The sequence below is a fragment of the Bos indicus genome, chromosome 23 (assembly GCF_029378745.1).
Source record: "Bos indicus isolate NIAB-ARS_2022 breed Sahiwal x Tharparkar chromosome 23, NIAB-ARS_B.indTharparkar_mat_pri_1.0, whole genome shotgun sequence".
Classification (NCBI taxonomy): domain Eukaryota; kingdom Metazoa; phylum Chordata; class Mammalia; order Artiodactyla; family Bovidae; genus Bos; species Bos indicus.
In genome coordinates, this window is record NC_091782.1 from 47,650,833 (window position 1) to 47,678,359 (window position 27,527).

Below are 27,527 nucleotides of genomic sequence, written 5' to 3' on the forward strand. Positions count from 1 at the left end.
CATGTGTGTGTGCGCGCGCGTGTTTGACTGTCTGCAGTGGGAGGAGATTAAACCTGAAAGCCAGAAATGAAACAGAACCGTGAACGTCTTCACCTACTGAGAAACACTTTGATCTGAGATCCGACGCTGAAGCCGCCCTGGGGGTTGCGGACCCGCATCCGCCGGGTTGAACCTCGCGGGCCGGTGGGGAGGCCGGAACCGGGATCAGGCCGCACCGCGTGCCTCCAGGTGCGGGGCACCTCAGCGGCGGGCCCAGGCCCCGGGTCTTGCCCTTCCCCGCCCACCCCCCACCCGGGGTGGAGAGTCTTCCAGCTCCCCCCCCACCCCCCCGCCACAAAGTTCCCAAGGGGAAGAGAGCCCGGGGGGCGAGCGTGCAGATGCCCCCATTGCTTGAGTGGGAAAACACACCGAGTCACTCTCGCGTCGCTCCCAGCACGCTCCAGCAGGCAGTTTGCCTCGGTTCTCCGGCCAGGGACTGACCGGGAAAGCGGGTTGGGGCTGTTGGGAAAAGCTGGAGCTGATGGCTAGATTGCTGCGGCTATAAATCCATCACTTCCCAGGTCAGCTCTGCGAGGCGCTGGGACTAAAGGGCTGGCGGAGCGAATTCCTGGGCTAGCGCGCATGCGTCGGCAGGTAGCAACCCAGCTCTTTATGACCAGGTGAGATGTTGGTGAGCAGGTAAAAAAAGGAGGATTTGCCTAAGCGATTCCAGGGAGCGGGCCCAGCCGAGCCCTACAGCCCATGCCCGGCGGGGACCCGTCGCCAGGAGCGCCGAGCCGCGATGTCCATACTTGCCAAAATGGGGGACTGGCAGGTACGGGGGTTTGCCTTGGCTGGGGCTGAGGTGGGCGGGGGTGGAGCGGGGGAGGGGGCCGGGCGGGGGGAGGCGGAGAGCAGGAGCCGTGGCCCAGGGCGGCGGAGTCGCAGGGGAGGCGCGCGGGGCAGCGCCCAGGAGTGTTCCCCGGAGAGAACGCGGGCAGGAGAAAACGGGCACAGGCGGCGGCCGCGGCGTTGGGGGCCACGCGCGCCACCGGCCGGCCAGGCGCGGGGCAAAGTCCGGCGCACGCTCCACAGGTGGCCCCGGGGGTCACTTGCGGTTTGAGCTACGGCCACCGGCCCCCCCACCCCCGCCCCGCCACCACCCCCCAAGTAGAAACTGGGCTGGATGACTCATTCGGGCGGGAGCAGGGCGCGGGGCGGGGGTGCGCTGCGCCGGGAGGAAGGTTCCCGGCTCGCTACGCCTCCGGTCTCGCCCTGGACCCCAAGGCTGCGCGTGAGCCGGGGCTCCAGTGCACCTGTCTCTCTTCCCGGCTCCACATTTGGGGGAACCAACAGGGCGGGAAGACTAGAGAGGGGGTCGGCTGGATGGGTCGCGCCGGCGAGCGTGTTCTTTCGGGGAATGCCTTAAAGAGTTTGCGCCAAGTTGAGCTGCTCACTCCGGCTAGTTCCCGAAGCTAGTTTTTTTTTTTCACCTCTTGGGCTCCGGGTGGGGGTGACTGGCGGGGGGAAGTAAGTGGCTAGGGATGCGGCAGAAGGCCTAGATTTGGTCAAAACCAACGCCTCCCGACGTTGGCCCGACTAGGCCGCAGGCACCACGAGGCCAAGTAGACTCCAGATACTTCGCTCTTTGAGCCCGGGGCCCGACCTCGGCCAAGGGAGCCTTAGGTTCAGCGTCCTCCTCCTACCTTCCAGACATTTCCCTACGAAACCAGGGAGTCTCTGGCCAGGCTAGTGAGGAGGGCAGCCTCTCTCCTGTCGCCGATTTCTTAATGGGAACCGCGGGGCCCTCTTTTCGCCCTAGCCAAGGGAAGGCCTCTTGGGGCGAGATTCTGAGTGCGGAAAAGCCTGCGGGCCCGTTGGAATGGAAGGCCCCGAACTTCCTAAAAAAAAGCTCAGGCCCTGCTCCTTCCGGAGCGAGTTCTTTCGCTTGTTTCAGGTTCTGTCCACGAGAAGCAAAGTTCAGAGAAGTCCCATCACCTCGCTCTCTGGAGTCGGGAAAAGGAAGTCAACACGATGTCTTTCCTTCTTTCCTTGTACTTATTATTTTATCAGCTAGGAGGTCTTTGAAGCCTCTCCTTCCCAGTTAAACCTAAACAAGGGCAACTTCATCTCCAGAGTTAGACTTTGTGGTTTAAGGGTGCAAATCCCACTCCGAACTCAGATGTCCGGCACCCACTCTCTCCCTCTCTTGCCCTGTGGTTCTCAGAGACCTTCTTCATTCTCTTCTCTGAAGGGTGAAGACTGGGGGGCTCTTTGAAAGCCGAGGTCTTTCGGTTTTCTCCTCAAGCCGGGTGAACTTTGCGCAGAAATCCTCGGGGTGAGAAAAGGCCAGGAGTGCAGGCCTGGCCAGGGGCTGGGCCTCCAGTGAGCCCCCGCTGAGGTTTGGAAGCAGCAAGATTCCAGCCTGAAGGAGACAGGAGTGAACCGTGGTCCTGCCTCCCGGCGGGCTCAGTTTAACAAGCAGTGGGAAGCTGGGATCTCTGGTCGGGCAGGCGGATTTTGGGTCTGTAGGGGCCTGGGGCCCACTTGGTGGTGACCACCACCACCACCACCGGCGAAAATGGCAGCATCCTGGGTGTCTCTTGGTCTCTCTCAGTTGTCTCTGTCCCTTACACAGATAACTCACTCTTTTCCCAACGCCCTTTACACGCCCCCAGGCCAGGCCTGGACACCCCCCGACCCCTGCCGCCAGGCCTGGCGCTGCCGTCCTGGGGTCCCAGGCAGGCCGGAGCATTGACATGCAATGAAGAGGCTTGTGGTGGAAATGACGCTCACACCAGTGCGGCCTCGCTGGCTCCGGGGGCGCCGGGACGCTCGCCGGGGCCTTTCTAAAGCGCGCGGCGCCGCGGAGCCCTCGGGCCCCAATCTGCACCTCAAAGGCGCCCTCGGCGGGAAAACAACAACAGTTTAGCAGCCCCGGCGGGTGCGGAGCCAGAAACCCGCGGGGCTCCGGTCAGCGAAGGGGGAAGGTGGATAAGACGGAGGCCTTTACATGCCTTCCCCAGCCCACAAGTAGAAAGAAAGCGAAACTTAAAGAGCTCCCCAAGCGCACTGGGGGCGCTGGCGGCGTGAGGGTGTACACTGCCCTGCTCCCAGCCCAGAGCGTGGCCTACGGATCGCTCTTCCGGGCTGCGGCGGCTGTTGGGAGAGTGTCGGTGCTCCAGGCGGCCCCCCTCCCGACGTCCAGCCGCTGCTGCTGGGCGGCGGCCCTGGGGGCAGCCCGCAGGGTGAGTGGCGCTAGGCTGGAAGTTGACCGTTTTTGAGGGCGGAGTACCGTGCCGAATCTCGAGCTGGGTTCAGCCGAGAGGCTGTGCTGGTGTGCAGATGGGAAAAGGGAGTGCAAGGGAGGGCCTGGCACCTCGGGAGGCGTCCCCTCTCCCCCCACCCCCGGCTCTGAACCCCCTTCTAGCTCTGGTCGCCTTCCTAACTTTAAAGTTTTGGTGGTGCTGTCGTTGGGAGGACGGTGGTGGTTGTGGCCTACTCTGCCAGGCTTGGGGAATTGGCGGCGGTCTTTTTGGAGGGAGACTTGCCCTTGGGCAGCTTGGGGAGGAGGGGAGTCCCCCTCCTCTCGCTTTCCTTCCACCTGTTAAGCAACGCTCCTGTTTGCCACAGCCTCTTACCCTCCCTCCCCCGCCCCTGCGAGGACGCTCTGAGAAAACTGGGAGGCCTGGAGTTTTGCAAGAAACAGGCCTAGACGGAATCAGAGGTCGTTACTAGAGCAACTCAGAGGCGAAACCTACTGTTGCTGGGGGTGGCTGGGGGTGGCGGGGGGTGGGGAGTGCTTTGCAGGATTGCAGAGGGAGAAAGAAGGTTTTTTACGGAGGACAAACGAGGACGCTCACCAGGGGAAATTGACCCCTCTGTATTTCTAAGGATTACATCACATCTTTTTGGGTCGTTCTTTCTTTAAATTTTTGTGTTTCACACTAGGGAAAAAAAAAAACACGAAGCCCGAGTGGGGCACGCTGGCCCCTGCGTGGAGCCAGGGAGCCTAGACTGGCGGACCCGGACTAGGGGGTGGCTCCCCGGCCTCCGGGTTCCTCGCCAGCCGGGCACTGCGCCGCGAGGGCGCCCGCGTTAGTAACAGCACCAAATCATGAAGGAACTCTCCCTGCTTTAATTAAAAAGAGGAATCTTGGGAAAACTGGAGCAGATTAGCACAGCAAAGAGTTGGTTCCCAGCGATTTATTTTGATGCATGCATGACACGGCGCACACATGTCGGTATTTCGGCTCAACTCCAGAAGCATGCGTGAGCCTCCGTAGGAGTTTCCATATTCCTGTCCACATCGCACCTAGGAAGCCCTTAGCCCAAATACCACGTTGAATTATCCGTCGGCCCAAGCTTCGTACAAATGCGAGGAAAAGTATTTAACCCCTGAAGCTGTCAAGCAACCTCTTCAGGGTACACTTTTTATTTTACACGCGGCAATTAAAGGATGGCAAATACCCCAGCCGAGCGACTGAAGCCGTTTGGCAAAAATCTCCAACCTGGGGATGGGGGGATGGGGGGATGGGGGGGGGGCGGTGAAGCGCGAAGCCAATAAAACTCCCGGGGCCCTGCGGCCGGAGGTGGCGGCTGCCCGCAGCGGAGGCAATCTCTGGCTGGGCAGAAAATCCTGGAGTGATGACGCCGGTCTTGGGTTGATGGTTAGATTTAATTGAGAAAAGGGATAATAATTTCTGCTAAAATTGGACAGGGCCCGAAAGGACGGAACCACTGGTACAGGCAGGGATGGGGAAGAGGTGCTGGGAGAGCTGGGCCCCGGGAGCGGCCACTCGGACCGTGCGCAGGGCCGGGACGAGGAGAGGAGAGAGACGACGACTCGGGCGACACGGGGCCGGAGGCGCCGGCTCAGCGGCGCGCTGCGGGGCTCAAGGGAGACTCCGTGGGCTCCCGGGCGGGCGTGCGCTCTAGGAGCGAGTTCGCGCCTCGCAGAGGCCTTTATACCTGGGTCAGAGCGGCCGGCGGCAGATTGTGGTGCTGGCGAGCAATTGGACTATTGTTGATATGCTAATGAGGCGATTAGGCTGTTGGTAAAGAGCAGGAAAAGGGAAAAGTTTCTACCATTAGAGGGAGATCTCCGAGCGCACACGGGAGCTCCTTCCCTCCTCGCCTCCTCCTCACCCTCCTCCTCCTCCTCACCCTCCTCCTCTTCGCCCTCCCCCTCCTCCTGCGCTCGCCGCCCGCAGCCGGCACTTTGCGCTTACCCAGAGAGTAGCTCCACTTGGGTGCGAGGCGGAGAGGGGCCAAACCCATTCACGCCGATCCATGAAAATGCTTTGGAAACTGACGGACAACATCAAGTACGAGGACTGCGAGGTAAGCCCGGCGCGGGCGCAGTCTCTCCCGCGGCTGTAGGCTCGGAGCTCCGCTTCCCTCCTCTCCTCGCCACCAGCTGCGAGAGGCGGGTGGGACAAACTTTGCCCAGCGCAGCGCCCGCCTCTCCGATTCGCCCGAAGAGCGCAGGGGAGAAGCTGGCGAGGAAGGTTGAGGACGTTCCCTTCTTTCATTCTCCTCCTTCGCGGCCTCCTGTCCCACTCCCCCTCTACCGCGATTTTCTCCAGACCAGTTTTGAGTGTGGCTAAGGGTAGACGAGCGTGGGTTTTTTAAGTCATTGCTGGCAACTGGGCAGGCGTCTCTGAACTCTGCTTGTCTCTCCAACGAGCTTCTGAGGGCCCAGGTCACCAGAAAGAGAAAGGGAAAACCTCTTTCCCTCTTTAAGTCTTTGTCTCTGATCTTTAACATTTTCATTTGTTCATTCCTTCCTTCCTTTCTACCAGTCCTCCACCCAACCCGCTTTAAAAAGGCCCCCTCCCTTTTGGAGAAGGGGCCTGCAGCCTGCGGTCTCAGCGGGAGCGCACCTCCCTGTGAGCCGGTTCAGTTTGGGAGCACTCCTCCACCGAACGGCTGCGGGGCTTCCTCCAGTACCCTGCGTTATTCGAGAAGTTCTAGGCAGCTTCTCGGTCTGTGCTACTGGGTCGGCGCATCCCTGGGGTGGAGGCGGGAGCCTGCTGGCCGCCGCGCCCTCAGCTGCGTGACCGTGGGAATCCCGGCGGGGCTACCCACAGCCTCCGGTGCGCGGAGCCCGCCCGGCCGATAGAGCGCGCCGCCTTGGAGCCCGTTTCAAAACCCACAGTCCCGGGAGCTCGGCTTCGTGGGGCAGCCGGGGAAGCCCCGGGACCCACGGGCCTGGCGGCTGCTGCCCCAACCCCCTTCTAGCCCCCCGCTAGGAGGGGGGCTGGGGAGGGGGCCGCCGCCAGAGACTTAGCTATGTAAATAGTAGGTGGCAGTCCCGGCTTGGGGTCCCCCCTACCCCCCCTTCTCTTTTTGGCATTTGGAGCTGGGAATGTGGAGCGTAGAGGTCTGTGCGGGGCGCGGCGGGGGTCTTCACTTGAAATGAGAATGTGGGCTTGGGTGAACGACGTGTCCTCCGTTCCCTCCTCCTCTCCTCTCCGTGGACTATTTTAATTCTTTTTCCTTTACCAGCCCCTCCTGTTTCGCCCTTCCTTCCCCCAGTGAATGGGGCACGGAGTGCATGCCAAGGGGACGGTTGCTTAGCTGGGGACTCGTGGCTTGGCTGGTGCGGGGCGCAGAGACTGACTCCATGTCAGACCAGTCGCTTTGTTTTCAGGGCCGGGGGGACCCTTTGCGGACCGGTCGGGGTGACAGCGGGCTCCTAAGCCTCCTCGGGCCGTGGCCCGGGGCTCGGGCATCCCCATTCTCGAAGACCGAAAGCCCCGGCGGGCGGGGTCCAAAGTGGGGCGAGGCGCCCGGGGAACCCAGGTGGGAAGCGAACTTGCACCCCCAGAGTGGGGACCCTGTTGGGGCGCGTCGTGTGCATGTGCGTGTGAGTGAGAGTCAAGGGAAGGGCGGGGGGGGGGGGTGGTGGGGAAGACGAGAAGCGAGAGGAGAAAGAGGAGGAGAAAACAGTGAAGGCTGTTTCAACAACTTCGCGGTGGCGAGCGCCGGAGCAGGGATTTCGGGTTTCCGAGCCGGCTCGGGACTGTCTAATTATGCCGGGCTCTGCAGGGACATGCAGGAGGCGAGGTGCCGCTTGTTCTGACACCCCGGCGGGCAGACTGGCAGCGGCAGCCAGGGGAGAGCGAGCCGTGTCATCCGGGGGTGCGTCGGGCGGGAGTGGCCCAGCCAGTCGGACGGGTTTGCGCCGGGAGCGGGGAGTCCGTGCCAGCGGCGCCTGGGCTGGGCTGCCTCGCGTCTCTGCGCTCCCCGGGCCGCGGCCCGGTGCCCCCCCCCCCCCGCCCCTCCTTCGCGAGCCCCGGCCCCGGAGAGCCGAGGGCGGGGCGGCCGGCGGCGCAGAGCGGCCGGTCCCCGGAGGCCGCGGGAAGCAAGAGAGCGGCGGCCCAGGCGAGAGCCGGTCCCGGGCGGGGCGCCGGGCCATGGAGAAGCCGCGCGGCGGCGGGCGGCCGGACCCCGCGCCCCAGGCCCTGCAGCGGAGCGGAGGAGCCCGCGGCCGGAGAGGCCCGGCCCGCCGCAGCTCGGGGGCGGAGAGCCCTTCGAACGCCCGGCCGCGGTCCCCGGGAGCGGCCGGCCGCGCCGCGCGGCCCCCGCGGCATGCCGAGGTCTGCCCCAGCCTTTTAGGTCTGATTGTCCTCGCTCGCTTCCTCTCCCCTCCCCCTCCCCCGCGGCCTCCCCCTCCGCGCGCTCCGGCGCGGCCCCCTCCCCTCCCCTCCCTCCTCCCTCCTCCCTCCTCCCCCCCTCCTCCCGGGCTCTCCCTCCCATCTCCCCACTCCGGGCTCCTCTCTCGCGCCCACACTTTCTTTCTCACACACGCACGCAAGACACACTCTCCCCCTCTCCGCGCGCTCGCGCTCGGTCTCCCCGTCTCCCTCTTTCTCTTTCGCTTTGGCCTACCCTGCAACCTTTTAAAATGTTGCCCCTTCCCTGTGATTCGCCAGCCGCCGCGCCGCGGCCCCCCGCGCGCTCGCCCGCTCCCTCTCTCGCTCGCTTTTTGTCTCTCGCGCTGCCTCTCCCCACCTCCGATTTGCTACACTAAGGCTCCCGTCAATGGACTGCATTGAGAGCCGGCTCCGGCGCGAGTTGCCTCTCCGCTTCACGCTCGATTTCCAGGCATTCTTCCCTTATTAAGTATTCGTGTAATATTAATAGTCATGAATATCTGCTATTAGGAGGCTCCAGGAACGCTGCCCAGCGCGGTTATTAGAAGCTCAAGCGAAGCCGCGGCTCAGAAAAGAGGGGGAGACACGGATTAAGGAACACGCGCGCACACACACAGACACAGACACACACACTTTTCTTTCTTTTTTTTTTTTTTGCTTTTTTGCCTTTTCGGGTTTTTTTTTTTTTTCCCAATTTTTTAAGGAACTTTGAATCCTACCCGATCGCGGCAGGATAGAGACCGTGGGTTCGACCAACTGAAGGCGCCGCTCGAATCGGTGGTTCAAGTTCGGATGGACCAGAGCGGGGCTCCGGCGCCCGGGGGAGCGGCGGCGCGGTGACCAGAGTCCTGGGTGGCGCGGGGCGCCTTTTGTGTGGGGCGCGCTCGGGCGGCGGGGCAGCCGGGCTCTCCGCGCTTGCTTGTTGTTTTCCACCCTGACTCGTTACCCCAGACTCTTCGCAGATGTTAGTTCACAGTTTTTCAGCTATGGTGAGTCCCATCCCCACCCCCGACCCCTGCCTCCTTAGGAATCCTAGTCTGGAAACCTGGGGCTGCGGAGAGAGACCTCGGGGTCCTCGCCCGGTTTTCCTTCAGGGCGCCCGCCTTTCCTCGTTTGCATTTCCCGCCCCCCCCCTCCCCGTTTCTCTCCCTCTCTTCCATCCTTCAGTCGAACGCGGTCCCCCCCTCACCCTCGCGCGACCTCTCCCGGCTCGCACACCTACCTCGCCGCTACTTCCCCAGCGTGTTTTCTCTCTGCTTTCATCTGTATTTCCTCGCCTCTTCACTTGTTCCCGAGACGTGCTCAACATCTGATGCTTAATCCGGATGTAGGAAAAACGCTGCCCGGCGTGCCCCTTCTTCCCCCCCGCCCGGGGCCCAGGGCTGAACCTCCGAGGGTTCGCGTTCCCTGGAATCAACTCCGTTCGCTTGTTTTGCAAACGAATTGCAATAGAGGAACAGAAGTCAGGCGTTTCTTCTGCCCTTTGGGGCTGGGGTGGAAGGGGCGGGGGCCTCCGCCCCGGGGCGCACCTCTCTTTTAAACCCAATATAAGGCTGAATCTTTGCATTTTAAACCTTTACTTGACGTCTCCCTCTTCCCCGTCGCTCTCATAAATCGACTCTGTCCAGAAAAAGGCTCCTAAGTGAGGAAGCGGAAAAGACAGCCCCCAATCCCGCAGTTAAAAACCTTCTTTGAGCTGGTAATTTAAACGTGGGCTTTCCTTACAGCCCCTCTACGAAATATGTTTCTATTTAAATAGTCATGAAATGGTAATAGTCTTTGAATGGGCATGATTTTTACCCCCTCCAAATAAATGGAACAGGGTAAACAATAACACCGTGGCGGGCAGGTTCAAACCCAGGGACAGAGAAAAGGCCGCTTCTAGCTGTTTAATATTTACTAGGAATTTTAATTTTGCTTAAGGGAGGTTTCCCTCTGCTGCTGAGCGGGCTGTAGTCCGGGTTCTGCCTTTTTTCCCCCTTTGCAAGAAACACCTAAGGAGAGTCTCTAATGCCCCCTCGACTGGCATCGGCGAAAATTCCCTGCGATTGGGGAAGGAAGGGCCCGTTTCGCTTTTGGAGAATTTTCTGCCAAAGCCGCGCGGAGGGCTGGTTCCTCGCGGCGGCCTGCGGACCGGGCCGGGCGGTTTCGCACGCAGCCTGGCGGAGTGGCCCGACGCCTGATGCCGTCTTCTCTCCCCTTGGCCTCGCTCTCTTGCAGGACCGTCACGACGGCGCCAGCAACGGGACGGCACGGTTGCCCCAGCTGGGCACTGTAGGTCAATCTCCCTACACGAGCGCCCCGCCGCTGTCCCATACCCCCAATGCCGACTTCCAGCCCCCCTACTTCCCCCCGCCCTACCAGCCTATCTACCCCCAGTCGCAAGATCCTTACTCCCACGTCAACGACCCCTACAGCCTGAACCCCCTGCACGCCCAGCCGCAGCCGCAGCACCCGGGCTGGCCCGGTCAGAGGCAGAGCCAGGAGTCTGGGCTCCTGCATACGCACCGGGGGCTGCCCCACCAGCTGTCGGGCCTGGATCCTCGCAGGGACTACCGGCGGCACGAGGACCTCCTGCACGGCCCCCACGGGCTTGGCTCCGGACTCGGAGACCTCCCGATCCACTCCTTACCTCACGCCATCGAGGACGTGCCGGTAAGAGGCCGCGCGCGCGCGGGGGCGGCGGGGGAGCAAACGCGGTCCCCGCTCTCTCACGCCCAGGAAAGGGTCCCCCCCTGGAACGTCCAGCCCCGGGGACTGGGCTTTCCTCCTCTCCGCTGTTTACTTTCTCCAAATCTCCTTTTGTTTTATCGGGTGGACCCTTTAAGCACCCACCTAGACAACCACATGCCAAAGATTCAAAAGTAGTTGAGAGTTCGGCCGGGAGAACAATGGTTCGCAGAGCTCCTTCAAACAATGCCTGCGTTACCATTTATAAATCAGACGAGTGTCACCGTGGACGCTACCTTCCCCTCTCGGCGACAGTAAACTGTTTCGATTATGAGAGGATCTGATTCCACCGCTATGTCTGACGTGGGGGTTTCTCCTCCCAGTCCTGAAAGACGTGTTAGAGTGGATCAAAAGAGCTCATTTAAATGCCCTATCGATTTAAAAGAAAGTGTAAAAGACACACGGATAAAATTATTTTGACCGGATTTTATGAGTGCTAGGGGGTCTTTGAAAGTTACGTGTATACCCTACCCTGATTAAAGAATACTAAGTGGCAAATCCGAACAGGAGGACATTAAATGCAGCCTTTTTTCTCTTCCTAGGGGTGCTAAGTGCTGACCTCATAAATCATTAGCTGGGTTCCCAACGCCCATCAGGACCTGCTACACCCCCATATTACTTTAATGTTTTGAGACTATTGGGCAATGCAGTCTTTGAGCTCTAATTCAGTTATCAATAAATGCAGTTTTCGATGATTTCTAAATAAGCATGGTATTAGCACATTTACTCTTTGGCAATGCAAACCAGGCTATTGATAATTTGAAAATACTTTCTGAAATTAAATTTAAACCGGCATCTCTGCTTCAATTCTACATATTTATGGTTTCCTCACAACCTTCCTGAAATGGAATTAGAACAAGCCAATAATTTTATTAAAGCTGTAAAGGCTCTGTTAATGCTGCTTTTCTTTGGAGAGGAAATGTATCTGGATGTGATTTTTGCTAAAATGCTATTTCAAATTACTGCATCAAATATTGCAGCAATATGTCCGTTGACAGTTTAATGATTACTGCATTAGATTGCAAAGAAAATGGTCAGATGAACTTACCTGCTTGCTTGGTGAATTTAAAACATTATTTAAGTTACATAGGGAAATAGAAAATTTATTACATTTCTCATTTGGCCTAGTTAATCACTGAAATTTGTTGGTTATGTTTAGCAGCCTAGCATGGAAAGCAGGAAAGTAGGCATTTGATCCAGGGTGGGGTTGAGTAAGCCTTGTGTGCCTGCATATGTGTGTGTTGTCATACATGTTTTTAGAAACATATTACACAGTGCATTTCTTGGAAAGTAAAATGAGAGGAGGAATAGTTGGGAGAAGGGCGATTAAAAAACAAACTTGGAAGTTGTGACCATTTGAGTTCCCCTTTCCGGAGAGTCTCTGAGTCCTGATCCTAGTCTGCGCCTTGGAAATATTTGAATTGCAAAATAACGTTGCAAGCTTTTTAAACTTACCACGAATTAGAATTGCTCTACTTTGCAAAAAATTCCAAAGTGGCTGGTGTGAATTCTTAACACCTGTATAGTCACTCTTTGTGGTGAAACTGGCCTATAGGAGAAATTAACCAAAAGATCAAATAAAAACAAGGAAACCCAGTTGCTGCTCTTCCCCTTTCCTCCCCCAACCTTTGAAGAAAAAATTCTTTCAAAGGAATTTGGGTCAAGAAAAGGGTTTTCAATTTTCCCATTGCTGCAACAGTTAACCTTTAATGAAAACGAACGCCAAATATTTAAGAAAACCAAATCGATGGTGAAAATTATTTAATCATTAATATCTCAGTGGGGTTTTAAACTTAACAGTCTTCCCTGTATGGATAAGGTCTAGAAATAACACAAATAAAAGTATTATGCCACACTACATTTACTTTATGGGTTTAGGGTGCATGCATAAAGGGATCATATTTCCCCATATAGTTAAAACACAAGAACTGCAGCAGTAGTCATTTCTGAACATTTCTCAATTTAATTATACTTAAATCCAGAAGCACTTTAGGCAAGTTACAAATGAGAGCATTGAGTATAATAAAACCTGTAATAAAGCAACTTAGTACCATCCACCCGGAATCATTGCGATCAGGCACAATTAACAGGAGCATAAATCCAAGACAGAATGGAAAATGTTTGAATCAGTATTATTGTTGGACAAAGACTAGAGAAGGAAGTAATAGTTTTTTTAAATGGTAATGCCTGCGTTTGGTAACGATTGCGAAATCTTCTATCTCAGCAGCCCTGGTGCTAATTTGTAAACACAGCCAGACATTATATTGCCTGTCAGTTTCTGCATTAGAAAACATGATTTCATTTTACTTTCTAATCACGTTTTGACTGTAGCACATACGTATAGCCACCCATCTGTAAAAAAAAAAAAAAAAAGGAAAAAGGAAGCCCACACTAACAAATCTGCTGCTGGACACAGCAGGGAAACCTCAAAGGCTTCCCCCCTCCCTTCCTTCTATCGTTTTCATATCCAATTTGATATTTGATATTCAATTTAGACAGTAGTCCTTAAAATTTTTATTTTGTTTCTCCGTAAGTGAAGGTGCACATACACGTTTGCTCTTTATCACGTCACCTAAAACGTTTCCAGTACTCCCAGGCCACTCCCGCCTCTGTCATTTCTATTGTGTTTCTCTGGCTTTTGCTGCCTCAACAGTGGAATCGCTCAAGTCCGAAGCCACTGAGGCGCCAAACTAAAGCTAGGTGTATTTTGAAAGGTTAAGCAGGCTGTGAGAAAGATTAGGTGTTCCCAAACTCGATTTAATTTCCAAAGAAAGTTTTGTTCCCCACTCCACCTCCTTCAAATGTGGATTATTTGCTGGGGGTCGAGAAATTGGCCGTGGGTGTACAGTGAAACCTCTTGAGCTGCAAAGCTCCAAATTCCAATAAGCCAAGATGAGATGTTTATATATAAATGTCACCAGATGGGAGGGGGGATTTCGATTCTACGCCTTCCCCTCCCCCTATCTTGCGCGAAATATTCATTTCCTTTTGTTTTGATTATACACTTACATCCATGTGTATCCTTTTGTTGCAGCATGTAGAAGACCCGGGTATTAACATCCCAGATCAAACTGTAATTAAGAAAGGTAAGCCATTTCCTTCTGCATTCCAAGCATGTCCTTACAGGCATAGTGCTATTTAAAAGAACTTGCAGAGGTGTATTTATTTTTTTCAAGTAGGATTTCCTAAAGGCTCAGAATTAGCGAATAGATAGGCGTAGAACAGCAATGCTCAAATGATTTAGTAATGGCAACAGGCTAGCTTTGTTCTGATTTATGACTTGACCATTTAATTTAGTTTAATGATATCTGGACAAACACATGAAATGTGTGATAGTTGAGCAGATTTGGAAGTGGCATTTCAATTTTGAAACAGTTTTAACAGTTAATCCACTGCGTGAGTGGCCATAAGTGTTATAAGAAGTGTATAATGCTAAAAACAATGCAAGTAATTCACTATTAATATGGGGGCAGATGATAAAGACAGCACTCCTTAGCAGAGAGGGAAAAAAAAAAAAACCTTTCAAGTTCTTATACTGAATTTCTCATTAGGTGTTGAAGGATTTTTTCAACTTTGTGAATTAGGTTAGCAAAAATTTGGCTTTTGGTTAAAATGAGCCTCTTGAAGATGTCAGGTTTATTAGCATAATTGTTCTGAGCAGAAATTGTTTTTTAAAAGTGTCAAGTGATTTGGATGGATTTGTAATTTATGTTGCGTTTAGTGAGTAAAATAAAGTTTACTGGATTAAATGCTATTCACAGCAGCTTTTTTTTTTTTTCCCTTGGTTATAGTGGCAACGTTACATTTCAGGATTCTAGGCACCACCAGAGGATGATGCTATATAAAACTGTTCTCATTTCTAACCCCAATCAGTATATTGTTAGCGAGTTTAAAGTTTCATTTTTGCATCTGCGAAGTCTTTGTCACGTCAAATTAGATGTGCAAGGGATAAATCTTAAGAGATGCTCTTTCCAAGTCGACATGATAATTGGCTCTTTTATTAGTAATCTCTCAAGAGTTCGTTTAACTCCTATTGTCTCTATTAGCCTCCCCAGAGCTATTAATGTCACAAGTGATCTATCCAAAACCTAGAGCCCCCCCCCCATACGTCTAAAATATCCCCATTAAAGAGAGTACTGAGATAAGCATGTATTATGTAGTATGTCTCCATGTGGAATCTTAATACAAATGCATACTGTATTTAAATGGTTGTGAATGCATCTGAATTATATTGGTGTTAGAAATTTAACGTGTTGGTCTACTTCCTGCTGGCCTTGAATTCCCCCCCCCCCCAAGTATGGGGGAATCCAACAATGAAGAGCTCGTGATTTTAACTAATAAGAATATAGCCTCCCCCTAATCCCCCTTTCCCAAAGAAGGTGCTTAAGCGTAGGGACTGTTAACTCTTTGCTCGTCGAAAATACACATTGCTAATATTCCATGGTAGGCCTGTTTATCCTTTTTTTTTTTTTTTGAATTCAAAACTGGGCTTGGCATGGACTTCTAAAACCCCTTTTCACAGATAAACGTTAAGGGGGGGCGGGGAGGCAAGGACTATTTATTGAAAGGCTGGGGAGTGTGCGCTGTGTGACAACTTGAATCCACCACTTCTCGGCTTGAGTGCCATGACTGAGATGCTCATTTTTAGAGGCAGCTTTAGCCGTGGAGACTCTTGGCTGATTTTAATTATGGGTCTTTGAACAGTTTCTCCCCAACACTGAAGAAGCCCTCGTCCCCCCCACCCACCCCACCCTGAATGCACACGGGGCTTTTTTCTCGGCTCTGGGGCCCAGTGTCCTCCGATGCGGAGAGCCGAGAGGGTCACCGCCTCACTAGCACCTCTAGACAGCACCCCAGCGGTTACAGGGCGAGGGGGTCCCGGCGGAAGGACAGGCCGGGCTGGCGGGGCGGGGTTGCCGAGGGGAAGCGCCGAGGGGCTCAGGCTTCCACTACCCACAGGGATGGAGCCGGAGGGACTAGGGCAGGTGGGGAAGGAGCCATGGGATTTTCGGGGCTGGAGGAGAAGTGGGTTGGTGGCGGGAGGTGGGGGGGGGGGTTGGTGGCGGCGCAGGCCTGGGGCGAGGGGCCCGGGGCTCCACAGGGCTCCCCAGCGCCCACACGCGGCCTCCCCATGTGTCTCCGCAGGCCCCGTGTCCCTGTCCAAGTCCAACAGCAACGCCGTCTCCGCCATTCCCATCAACAAGGACAACCTCTTCGGCGGCGTCGTGAACCCCAACGAAGTCTTCTGTTCAGTTCCGGGTCGCCTCTCGCTCCTCAGCTCCACCTCGAAGTACAAGGTCACGGTGGCGGAAGTACAGCGGCGCCTCTCACCGCCCGAGTGTCTCAACGCTTCGCTGCTGGGCGGAGTGCTGAGGAGGTGAGGCCCGGCGCGGCCCCGCCCAGCCCCGCCCCCCGGCCGTGGAGGGAGGGGCGGAGGGGAAGCACTGCGCCTGCGCCGGGATGGTGACGCCAATGGGCCTCGCGCCAGGGCCCGCCCTCCGCGGGATAAGAAAGGGGCGGGGATAAAGAGCGGAGAACCGAGTGGGTGGGAGCTGGGGGTGGTGTGGGCGGGGCGAGGCGACGCGCGCCTGCGCACTCCGCCGCCTTCCCGCCCGCGCGCGCGCGCTCCGTCGTTCCAGGGGCGCGCGGCCGGCGCGGCGCGCTCACCGGGCGCCCGGCCGCCCTCCGCCCCTCCCCTGCGCACGCGCAGCTCCCTCCGCGGCGGACTCAGTCCCGCCCGCGGCAGCCGCGGGGCGCCGTGCACCCGCCTGTTCCCTCCTCGCGCCCGCGTCGCAGGCCTAGGAAAACTTCATCTCGGGCTGCTCACTTTGCCTTGCCTGCATGCAGGGTCTCTGATCGCAGAGGGCTTGCGGCCCTTGAATAGTGTTTTAAGCAGAAGACGATGGTTTTAGAGTCAGCGCGCCACGCCCCCGCGTCCCCGTCCCCCCAGGCCCCACGGGCCCGAGGGGCTTTCGCTAATAATTCGGATGCGCAGCGTCCGCACGTGCCAGCCTGCGTGCAAGGCACGGTTACGTGCAAGGCATGGTTACGTGTGTTCTGTGCGGTCGCTACCTACGATTGCATGTTGCCTGCGTGGTCAGGAATTCTCATCTCAACGCACTCGAGATTGGAATGATTCGTTTGCTAGATAAGATTTTATGAGGGTCAGCGAGGTGAAGCACCTTCCCTGAGGGCAGTTTGTCCCTCCTGTGGGCTTTTTACTTCTCGGGGTCCCACCCAGGGTTGTGTGTGGTGGGTCTTGCGTTGAACGGTCCCAGATATTTTCTACTTCTTTGTAGTTTTTAATAAGAAAGTGGGCCCAAAACTTCATTCTTTGATATGTATACATATAGCTATTTATAGACCCGGAGTTCTGCTGTGATGGGTATATCCTATACAAAGGCTTACAGAACCATTTTTGGGCAGATTTTAGCATCAGCTGTTCTACTCTTTTCTTCCCCCTTCACAGTCATTTGCTGTCTCTTTGTAATCTTTCACTGACACATCTAAATCTGCCGCTGCCTCTTCCTACCCCTTCCCCCATCCCCAGTATTGGAGACTGTTTACCTAGGGGAGTATAATCTAATCCACACAATTAAAGAGCACTTGAGTAGGGAATAAAATCTGAAATTAATTAATTTGCTGTTTTATTTAAACAATTTATCTTAACCACTTTCTTATTATGGGAGTCTATTTAGACATCTATTTAGAACCACCTCCACTGTCTCTGAATTCAGTGACATTTGTAAAGGCTGATATCAACTTTTGACATTTCCAGTTAGGCTGGTGACATGGCATGTAAACAGTTGGTGAAATGAATTTCCCACTGGGGCTGAAGCCGAGCAAGAAACCTGAGAGTGATGATAACTTTGGTTACTCTGAACAGGCTCACAGCAGATCTTGCAAAGACAATTTAAAGACCCCGTTGGGATTTGTGTGATTGTAACAACAGGGAAAATATACAGTAATCAGTTGAACTCAAAAATACTTCACACCCTGGAGATGAGAACTGTATTTGTTTGTTTGTGGTTCTTCTTTAGAGAGTTGGGAAATCAAAACCTTCTAACCTGCCACCATAGTTGCAGTAATAAGTGAACACAGAGGGTGCTTTACAGTCTAGCAAGCACGCATCTCCTATGATCTTTCCTTCTCAGGTTTCCTTTCCTTATATGTCTAGGGGCCAGGATTCTTAATTTTTAAAAGCACATTTTAGGAAGTTGTCAAAATGAGTACAGTGGGATGCAGAGCAACTGAATGTTTTCTAAATCCATTTCTCACATATATTTGTGAAACAGGGCGAAGTCTAAAAATGGAGGAAGATCTTTAAGAGAAAAACTGGACAAAATAGGATTAAATCTGCCAGCAGGGAGGCGTAAAGCTGCCAATGTCACCCTGCTCACATCACTAGTAGAGGGTAAGCGAGTTCCCTTGCTAACAAGAAGGGAAGTTTCTCCTGGGAAAGTGGATGCTATTCAGTGGCCAGATGTTTGGTTATATTTTGTGTCAATTGTGCAATTTCATTTTTTTCCAGAGAAGGTAGCTGGAAGTGAACGGAATTCTTGCATGTGAAAAAACTATTTGCATTTAGTCCTGTCCTCCTTTCTTCTTCCCCTCTGCTACCAAATTACACCCCCCCCCCTCACTGCCCCAGCCCAGTTTTGACCTAAACAATGTGAAAATTTAAGAACTGCATACTCTTCAAGTTCCTGTCTCCTTTATGGAGCTCAGCAGTAAATCACTTAAGCTACTCTGACATCTGCGTTTGAGAAATGCGTGACCATTACTTCCTGAATTAATTTGGGAATCTTTGACCTGCATCCTGATTTAAGACCATCCTGAAAGCTCAGGGTTATATGCCCTTTCAGGTTTTTGTTTTCCAAACATATGCTCCCTTATCTCTCATTTAATTGTGCTTCTCTACTGGAGAGGAAGAAAAATGAACAGTTTTAGACTTTGAGTTATTTGGATAGGAAAAGAAAAAATAAATAAGCATTGCAAAAAGTTTCTCATGCCAGTTTTTTAAGCACACACACACACACACACCCAGGCTTCTAAACCCCTCAAAACAAAAGCTCACCTTGTCCTCACTCCCTTTCAATATACACCATAGTCCAGTTATGGTAGTCACATTCTTACCTCCTCCAGATCCTTGTTAAGTTTGTCTGATACTCAATTGGCTAAAGTTTGGGTGTGTTGGAATGAATGTATAGTTCTCTTGCATTTTCCTTTGTGTTCTGTTGGAAATGTCTCATGCCAATAGGAAAAAAATGAACTCAAGTTATGGTGCAGATTTCAAAACCACCATTTATATTTAAAGATGGCACTTTATCTTACTTATATCTTGTATTTGAGGAGATATTGTATAACTGAATTCAGGTTCTCGCATTGTAAATTTTTAAAATATTTAAAAACACAAATTTGAGGAGAAATCCTGTGAACCATTTGTTAATGGTGTCAAAAATGATAACTCATGTAACTGTTAAGGAATAAGCAATCGTTCAGTTCCAGAAACTTACCTACAGTTGCACAGTATTAAAAATAATGCCGGTGCCCTGGGAACCCACCATTCAGATCCCGAAAGCATTATACGCAAAGAAAATAGTGGTAACGACTTTGGGTGTAGGGTGAGAGTGTGCATGGGTCTGGGGGTTGAGTCCCATCGCAGGGAGGCAGTTTCTGGAGAACTGTTATTGTTTGTGATCCGCTCCATTTTATGGAAACAAGCTCCGCGGAGAGGGCTTTGATGCTCTAATTGGCGCATGCGTTCTTCCGGAGCTGGAGCTAATGGCAGGAAGCCCTGCAGTAAAAACCAACTGGTTCAGGAAATTAAAACCAAAGATTCGAAAATCAACAACACAGACAGACTCAGTGGAGTGACCCTCAAATCCTCTTGGTTAATCGGTTTGGATGAACAGATAATTATATGCGATAAAGTTAAAATGTAAACCCTGAGTCGTTCCCTTGCAGAAAAGCTCAAGAAGTAATTATGAATATCATTTTATGAACGCGTTGATAGGTGTGAGGCTGGAACACAAGAAACATTTTAAAAGAGAAGGTGGGAGAATGTCATCAGGGTAGGGCATGAGGCTGCGTGGGGAGGTGATGGAATCTACATTTTCAAATCATCTTGGCCTTCTAGGGTAAGTGGCCATTTTCCCTGAGAAATGCATCTGCTAGAACCCTACAGAGAAGGAAAGAAAATGCCTGAAGTGGGGAAACAAGTCGTTTGTGTTTCCTGCAACAGCTGGGTTAAGAAAATAAGGGAGCTGGAAGTCTTGATCCCAGCTTTTTTCATTCTCTTGCCCTCTCCTTCCTCCTTTTGCCAGGAGAAGCTGTCCACCTAGCCAGGGACTTTGGGTACGTGTGCGAAACCGAATTTCCTGCCAAAGCAGTAGCTGAATTTCTCAACCGACAACATTCCGATCCCAATGAGCAAGTGACAAGAAAAAACATGCTCCTGGCTACAAAGTAAGACATTTACCTCTTCGGGGTCTCTGTGTCTCACTGTCAAAGAGAAACATCAAAATCCTCTTTGCTCTCACTTTTGGCCTCTTTTCCTTTTGTGTTAATCAGTTTTGTTGTTGTAAACGCTGAAATTACAACACAATCTTATAAACCATGATGGAGCTTAAAGAGGAAATACGAGGAAGATTATGAGTGTGTATTTCCCTCTTTCCCCTCCCTTCTGCCCTACCTTCTCATTAAAAAAACAAAAAAAATTAGCATGTATGTGAATGGGGTATAGTGCGGATGTGAGGGAAGCTGAGTGTGGTTTTGTGACTATGTTACTTCAGGAAAACCAGAACCAAGTTCTTAAAAGAGTGGACAGACTTGCCTGTGTCAGTTTTTGTCTCTTATCACTAGCTTCTCCAAGGGCGAGGATTAAGCTAGTGGCTTGCAAAATGTTCGGGTCAGAAGCTGGCCTAGTTTCCACTCTAATCCCTTCTCCCATTTCTTGCCTTGCTTTCTTGACCTCCTCAAAAGTGCTGTACACACACAGCCCACAAGTTCTAGCCTACAGGCGAGATGTCAAATCAGTTTCAAAATGGCCCAAGTTATATTCCCATCGGTGCCTGGGCTGAATAGGCTTCTCCAGGTGGTGTGTGAAAAGAAAATGACTGTTTTGATATGTTTTCTGGAAATTAAAAGGCTTGTTTGGAAGCCCGTAATTATCAAAGTCGATGTCCCAGGAGGGCTCGGATCCAGAGGGCAGAGGCTGAGGCCTCTGGCAGGGCACTTTCTAGCCTGGGGAGACATCAACTGGCCTTGGGGGAGGCAGCCGGCCAGTACTCCCGGTTCTGCCTCCCTCCTGCGAGGCCCCCTACCTAAAGCCCCAACCCAAAGGCTGCTGCCGCCTCGCCTCGGGAAGGCCCCAGCCAGTCCTGGCTTCCCAGATTCAGAGACTGAGCTACCCTTGTAGGCCTCATCGCTTGTATTTCAACTTTTCCCTCTTCTCTTAGCTTCCTAAGCACACCCACCCTCAAAGTTTTACTTAGACATTTTTTTTGGTGGCAGTGGGGGGGGGGGCGCGGAATGCATGGGAAAGGAGGTGGCAAGGGAGATTGAAATGTCTATTTCTGCTTCCCCCAAGCAACTGAATTATCCCCGCACTTGGGTATTGGAATGCCTTTTATTTTTTAAGAGTAAAGCAATCCCGAGAAAAGTTTTGCCTTCCTTGTCCACACCCACCCTGATTTGAAGGTGAATGAGTGGAGAATTCATGCCCCCAGACCTCAGATGGCTGAGGTCGTGGTGGAAGGTCAGGGAAGAGGGTCTCTACAGTATTTTGAGCAGGACAGCTGATGGGTACCAGGCTATTGGCTGTGGAAGAGATGCTTGTGTTTCTGACTCCCTGCCTTTCCTACTCACCTTCCTTTCTCTCCTGATTGGGTTAAGTGTCTTCCTATGTCAGGGATGCCTAGTGTGAGTGAGAAATGGGGGTTAGAAATTTGGTTCAGGACTTCCCTGGCAGTCCAGTGGTTAAGATTCTGTGCTTCCACTGCAGGGGGCACCGGGTTCGATCCCTGGTGTGGAAACTAAGTCCACATGCCACAGGGCACAGCAAAGGAAAAAAAAGTTTGGTGCAGCTGAGAGGTGAGAAACACACAGGTGGAAAGAGAGAGGGGGGCGTTAGTGGAAGTGTGTAAGGAGCAGGAGATGTGCGGACGGCTCCTGAGAGGTGGCTAGGTCTCCCCAGCTGTGCCCCGCACCCCTAGTCTGTCTCTGGGGCCCTGAGTCAGGTCAGCCGTCCTGCAGACAGAGCCGGTTGCAGGGAGGAAGGTCTGTCTCGATGCTGGTTGTGCTCCCACGGAGCCTCACCCCGGTCTCTCTGCCCTGCTTGTGCTGCAGACAGATCTGCAAGGAGTTCACCGACCTGCTGGCCCAGGACCGATCGCCCCTGGGGAACTCGCGGCCCAACCCCATCCTGGAGCCGGGCATCCAGAGCTGTTTGACCCACTTCAACCTCATCTCCCACGGCTTCGGCAGCCCGGCGGTGTGCGCCGCGGTTACGGCCCTGCAGAACTATCTCACCGAGGCCCTCAAGGCCATGGACAAAATGTACCTCAGCAACAACCCCAACAGCCACACGGACAACAACGCCAAAAGCAGTGACAAAGAGGAGAAACACAGAAAGTGAGGCTCTCCGCCCGCCCCGCCCGCACCGCCGCGCGCGCGCCCGCCCACCCGTCCACCTCCGCCTGCACCTCCACACCCACCGCCCACCGCCGGCAGGTGACAGCGCCGGGGACCAGCGACCCTCCACTGCTGCTACTGCCGCTGCTGCCGCCGCCGCCGCTGCCGCCTTCGGTCCCGAGTCCCCGGGGCCCGGGGCCCACGCTCCACGGCGAGAAGGGCGACCCTTCAGGCCCCGGCCCCGACCGCCCCCATGAGCATCACCTCCCCTTTGCCTCCCCGCCCCGCCGAGCCTAAGAGAACCGAACAGGCCGTGAAGCCAGCAAAGAAGAGTTCTGTCCGAGTTTGTGAACCTTTTTTTTTTTTTAAACCCAACAAATCAACCACAAAGACAACAAAAAAATTAAAAACTTTTTTTTTTTTTTTTAGAAAAAAGGAACGTAAAAATTAAAAAAAAATTCTATGAGTTTCACGGGATGGAATCACCACCTTCCTTACATATTTCAGTTCAGATTGTAGCCATACTTAAAAAAAAAAAGGCAAAAAGGATCATGACATTTTTATCAGTATTGTGAATAAACTTGAACACACAGATACTCGAAGTTCCATGTCTTGTCTTCAGTTGTAAAAGTTTTCCCTCTTCAAGGTAAAGCGACTAACTTGAATTTTCTCTGGCAACACGATTCACAATTCTATAAGGGAATCAGTGTTCACGTCTCTGTATATATTTATTTATGTGTAATTTAATGGGAATTGTAAATATGGTGAGTCTGTTTTAAGCCTTTTTTTTTTTATTTATCTGGTGATCTCGTTTACCTCTTGTTTAGTGGGTTTGAATCTTCCCTATTAGTTCTTCATGTGGTTCATGGTACTTATTTAGGAATTCAAGATTTGGGGGACTTTTTTTTTTTCTTCTGGGATTCATGAATTTAGCCCTGTTGTAGCATGTTAAAGACGACAATGAAACAGCTGAACAAATTTTAACAAGTAAAATAAAATTTTATAAATAATTAGTATTACATTTAGCTTTTCATTGAACTGAAAGGAAAAAAAAAAGTGATATTGGACCCTGGAAAGATTGAACTTGAGTGGTTTGATAACCGGTCTATGTTTTGTGGGGGAGAAGCAAAAAAGTTTATTTTATTCCACTGTCCTCCCTTAAAAGCATCATTTGAGCAATAAATGAGTATTGTCTTTAAACCAAGGGTTAGGGATGTTTTCCTCTCTCTCTCTCTCTTTTTGTTCAAAGAACTTCACACACTTGGGACCGCCTGGTCTCCTGTATTTTCACTGGCCATTTTGGAAGCAGTTCTAGCTGTATTGTATTGAGTTGTGCTGGCAGTAGTTTTCATGCCTGTCAATGTATCATAGTCCTTTGTTGCCCAGATAAATAAATATTTGATACGCTTTATGTCGATTTTTTTTATTCAGTGGCTGTCTTTACCCAGGCGTATTTTTGTTCTTGGCAGTATTTTTTATTCAGTATGGTTACAGTAATTGAGTTTAACTCTCCCTTGGCAATTGCTCCTTGCAATAAGCAGCTGAACCCATTGTTTCCCTTAAGTATAATAAAAACTTACTTTCAACTTGGAGTTCAGAGCAGGGTATCATTTAGATATTCCATTGAGTCTGTATTCAGACAAATGACACAATAAAACCCAATGTATTCTTTTGGATAAAAGATTGTGTGTACTGCTCAAGGAATGACATACTATCTTTTCCTTACTAGAAACATTAATTTTATTATTAAAAATAAAGTTATATTTTATTATGTTGACCCTTTAGGTTTTCATTTGTGTTTTGAAAACCAAAGTATAAAATCTTCAGAGCCAGACCCTAAAGAATGGCAAGGAAGATGGAGAACAAGCCAGAGGAACCTCCCCCTTGCCCCTCATAACTACTTGGGAATCTGTCTCAGAGGATAACTGAAATTTAAATTGTTGGTTCATTAGCACAAAGGAAATACCCACTTCAAAATTCACTTCACTTGCCCTGGCTTCTCAGTGGCTAAGACATGCAAATGAGCTAAAACTGGCTCTAGTTTTCTGGGAAGAGTGGCAGAAATGTACGTAAAGCAGAGACAGAGAGGGCAAATTGCCTCCCATTTGTTTTAATATTTCATTTAGAGATGAATTCATTACTGGGCTGTTCTTAGTAGCTCTTGAGGCAGCAGAGAGGACTGGGAATGTCTGTGGATTCCCAGAATCTTTTCCTCCAGCCCCCTAAATGCCCACCCACCCCTTTCAGTCACCATGTAGGCTCCTCCTAGGACCTTTAAGAAATATAAAACGTTCTCTGGGGTGGAGGAAATTGCGGGGGTGGGCTGGGGGTCCTACCCCTGCAGACCTGACTTAGCATTTAGCTTTTACCGAAAGGACTTCCTGTGTGTGAAAAATGGCGAATTCCAAGCCTGTGTAAACTGCTTTGGAAAGTCTTTGCTTTGGAAGTAAGGAGGATTTTTTTTTATGGTTTTTAAAGAAGAAAGTGGAGGTGGTTAGCTGGAAGATTCACAGGAGAGGTCATAGGGAAAGTGTCTAGGTATACGTACTGGAAGGGATTCAACATTTGTTCTTCCGGTTTGACATTCTCAAGGACTAAAGAAGAAAGCATTAGACAGTGTCCATTTTGCAGCCTTTTGCTTTCTAATCTCCTTATGGAAGGCAGGGGAAAATCAATCTCGACAGACGAACGAGAGTTGGTGGAGTCTAAATTCTATTTTCCAAAGCCAGAGAATTCATAACAATGGTGGGTTTGAAAAAAAAAAAAAAAAATTCAGATGGAAAGTGTATCCTCAGCTCGCAGTGCAGCAATTGTTTTTTAAAGCGGTTATTTATTATTTCCTAGAGAGACTGGTTAACTGTAACGTAGATGTAACAGAATAATGAGGCGAATGAACCCTAACTGTACATACTCTTGACAGAAATGAAATGCACACAGCATCGTAGCAGGTGAAGTGAAGCATTGTCTATCAAGGCTGTTTTTCTTGGCTGCATCTCAGATTGTGTGGGGGATCCTGACCTCAGGCGCAATAGCATTCACAAACAGCCATACATTGCTAGTCTTTCTCCAATGACACATAAATACTCATTCTAAAACGAAAACAATCTTATTAAATACCATTCATTCATATCTGGATTTACAGATGCTTGTTATGTTGGAAAACCTGAGCCCCATATAATCCTTGCATCCTGAGAAAGATAGAAGGAAATAGTGGGTTAGAGCACGACAAGGTCATGATAAACAATGGTTTTCAAATGCACAGAATTAGTTGTTTTTATTCTGTAGTTGGGCATTTGGAGGAACATGATATTGTCACTTTTTCTTTCTTTAAAAAAAAAAAACAATGCATTTAGAGAAGCTATGCATACTTTTAAGGGGTGGGGGATCAGAAGGGTTATTATTAAAAATGACTTTTATGGCTATATGGATTTGGGCTTCTCTGTTGTGACCAATGCACCTTTTCTAAAACACTTGGTGATTACTTGACAGGTCAAGTGCTTATATACTAACAACAGTGATTCTTTTTGGATTAACTCAAGTTAGGATACACAGTTGAATGATAAGGATGCTTGCTAGGCTGTGCTAATTACCAAGACTGATTTTTATGGCAACACAAGTCTCCTTCCAGTTTGGTAGTCATCATTACCCCTTCTATTCTCCAATACCCTTTAAAAATCACAATCCAATCCACTCCTCCCCAAAATCGAATATTAATATAATTTGAGTTCTTGATGGAACTACCATCAGGACTGCAATGCCCCGCAGCTGAAATAATATTTAAAATAGAAGGGATTTGACATTTGAGAAGTCAGTGGCTTGAAATACCCAGTTGTACTTAGCTAATTCAGTCCTTAACCTCTGGTTTCAAATAAATCAATTACAGTCGATTCCACTTCAGTTCAGAAGTGCACAGGGTTTTAGTTAATTGAATACATTTTATTCACTTGCTAGGAATATTCATTTATCAAAATTTCAAATTTAATGTACATTTCTTTACAACTCAGGTTGTGTTGGCTTGCACAATCAGATCAAATTTGCCCTGGTTTCCCCAAATCCTGCTTAAAATCTAAATTTCACCACTCTTTACAAAACAATGTCTCCCCCTTCCTTTCTCAATCAAAAGTAAACGCATCATAATTCCAGGTCAGGTAGGAGAGTTGCTTTCCTCTTCACAAGGAAAAAAAAAAAAAAACTCATCTGTGGTCATCAGCCTTGTGTTAAGTTTAAATAGGTTAAGAACAGAACTGGATTAATTAAGTTTTTAAAAAAGTATTGACCTGAAATTGAAAAAAAAAAATTACGCATGGTTTCCATTAGAGCTCAACTTTACTGCAGCTGACAGGTATGACAGCATTTTGTGGTCTTAAAGCCACAGGCCCCTTTTCTTAACCCTCTCCCTTCCTCTGTGCCCCCCCTCCGGCTTTGGGAGAAGTGCTTGAATAAATAGAGAATTGTTAACTGAAAGCAATGAGGTTAAATGTGCCCAAATGAAGTTGTGCTTTAAACAGATATTGATGTATGCAGTGCTTTATATTTATTGTTTGTAGCATCCTGCTGGCAGCAGTTTACTGTTTGGAAAGGAAAGGGGTTAATTAGCGTCATTATCAATCACTAATGCTTGCCTAACGTGTCCAAAGAATAATCAAGTTAGAGGACGGCATGGAGCCAACAGCTGCTTCATCCCAGTTACAGATCCCCTCCTAAGCCACTCACTTGTGGGGTCGGGGGGAGGTGAAGTGAGGGGAAGAATCCTCATGGCTTTGGTAAAAGGGCTATAAAAATCGGGTCAACTCACTAGAGATCCAAGAGGCAGAAAGGACAACATAAATAACCAGCGTTTTCATTCTCTGAGTTACAGGTGCAGAGATGGGAGCATCCTGAGGCAAGAGCACAGATATTTGTCCTTTCATTTGTCTGATTATCCAAGTTGGGCATTTGAAGAAAAGCATCCCTGTTTCCCTTTCGTTTAGTGCTGTGTGGTAAAAAGAAATCTAGAAACGCAAGGAGAGAAGAAATAACCCACACACACCACGGACAAACTTCCATCTCCTAGCATCACCCACCCGCCCGTGTCAGAGGGACAAACCCACAGAGCACAGCAGGTACCAGTGGTTCTCACACCCCGGCATCACTGCTTACGATGCTTAGGGATATCTTTCCTTGTCCATTTTAATGAACAGTTCTTCTTTATATTAAACATGGTTGCTATGCAGGTATGCCATCTCAGCTTTCCATTGTTTTATTACGATGATACTGCCCTCTTTGTGACACACCGTGGGAGGGAAACTGAGAAAGTCTACCCTGAAATGGGTTTCTCTTGGAAGCTTCTCTTTAGAAACATTATTTGCCAAGTTAACCATGAGTTAAGAGCTAAAGGCTCCATTAATGATCAGAGTTGACTCCACTGTTTTTCTGAAGGCAGGAATGAAGTAGTCTGAAGTGGATTATTTACAAACAGAGAGCAATTTGTGTGATTCAAGAGAACTATGATTCCTGTCTGCAAAAGCAGAGCCCAAACTCATC

The 27,527-nt window shown here is 50.8% G+C and overlaps 1 protein-coding gene across 6 annotated transcripts; it reads left to right on the forward strand.

The window, feature by feature from the left end:
* Window positions 1–660: 660 nt before the first annotated feature.
* Window positions 661–23,415, forward strand: TFAP2A (transcription factor AP-2 alpha). 6 transcript variants are annotated; one of them, XM_070778426.1, is made up of 8 exons: window positions 662–814; window positions 9,861–9,918; window positions 10,058–10,295; window positions 13,405–13,456; window positions 15,516–15,747; window positions 17,666–17,784; window positions 19,697–19,838; window positions 21,720–23,415. In XM_070778426.1, exons 1-8 carry the CDS (start codon window positions 742–744, stop codon window positions 22,006–22,008), a joined length of 1,203 nt encoding a protein of 400 aa, XP_070634527.1. In that variant the 5' UTR covers window positions 662–741; the 3' UTR covers window positions 22,009–23,415. The 6 variants fall into 6 exon arrangements, with proteins under 6 accessions (XP_070634525.1, XP_070634527.1, XP_070634524.1 ...); XM_070778424.1 differs by having other exon boundaries at window positions 661–814; window positions 9,861–10,295; XM_070778423.1 differs by lacking the exon at window positions 662–814 and adding an exon at window positions 5,200–5,322 and having other exon boundaries at window positions 9,861–10,295.
* The last annotated feature ends 4,112 nt before the right edge of the window (window positions 23,416–27,527 follow it).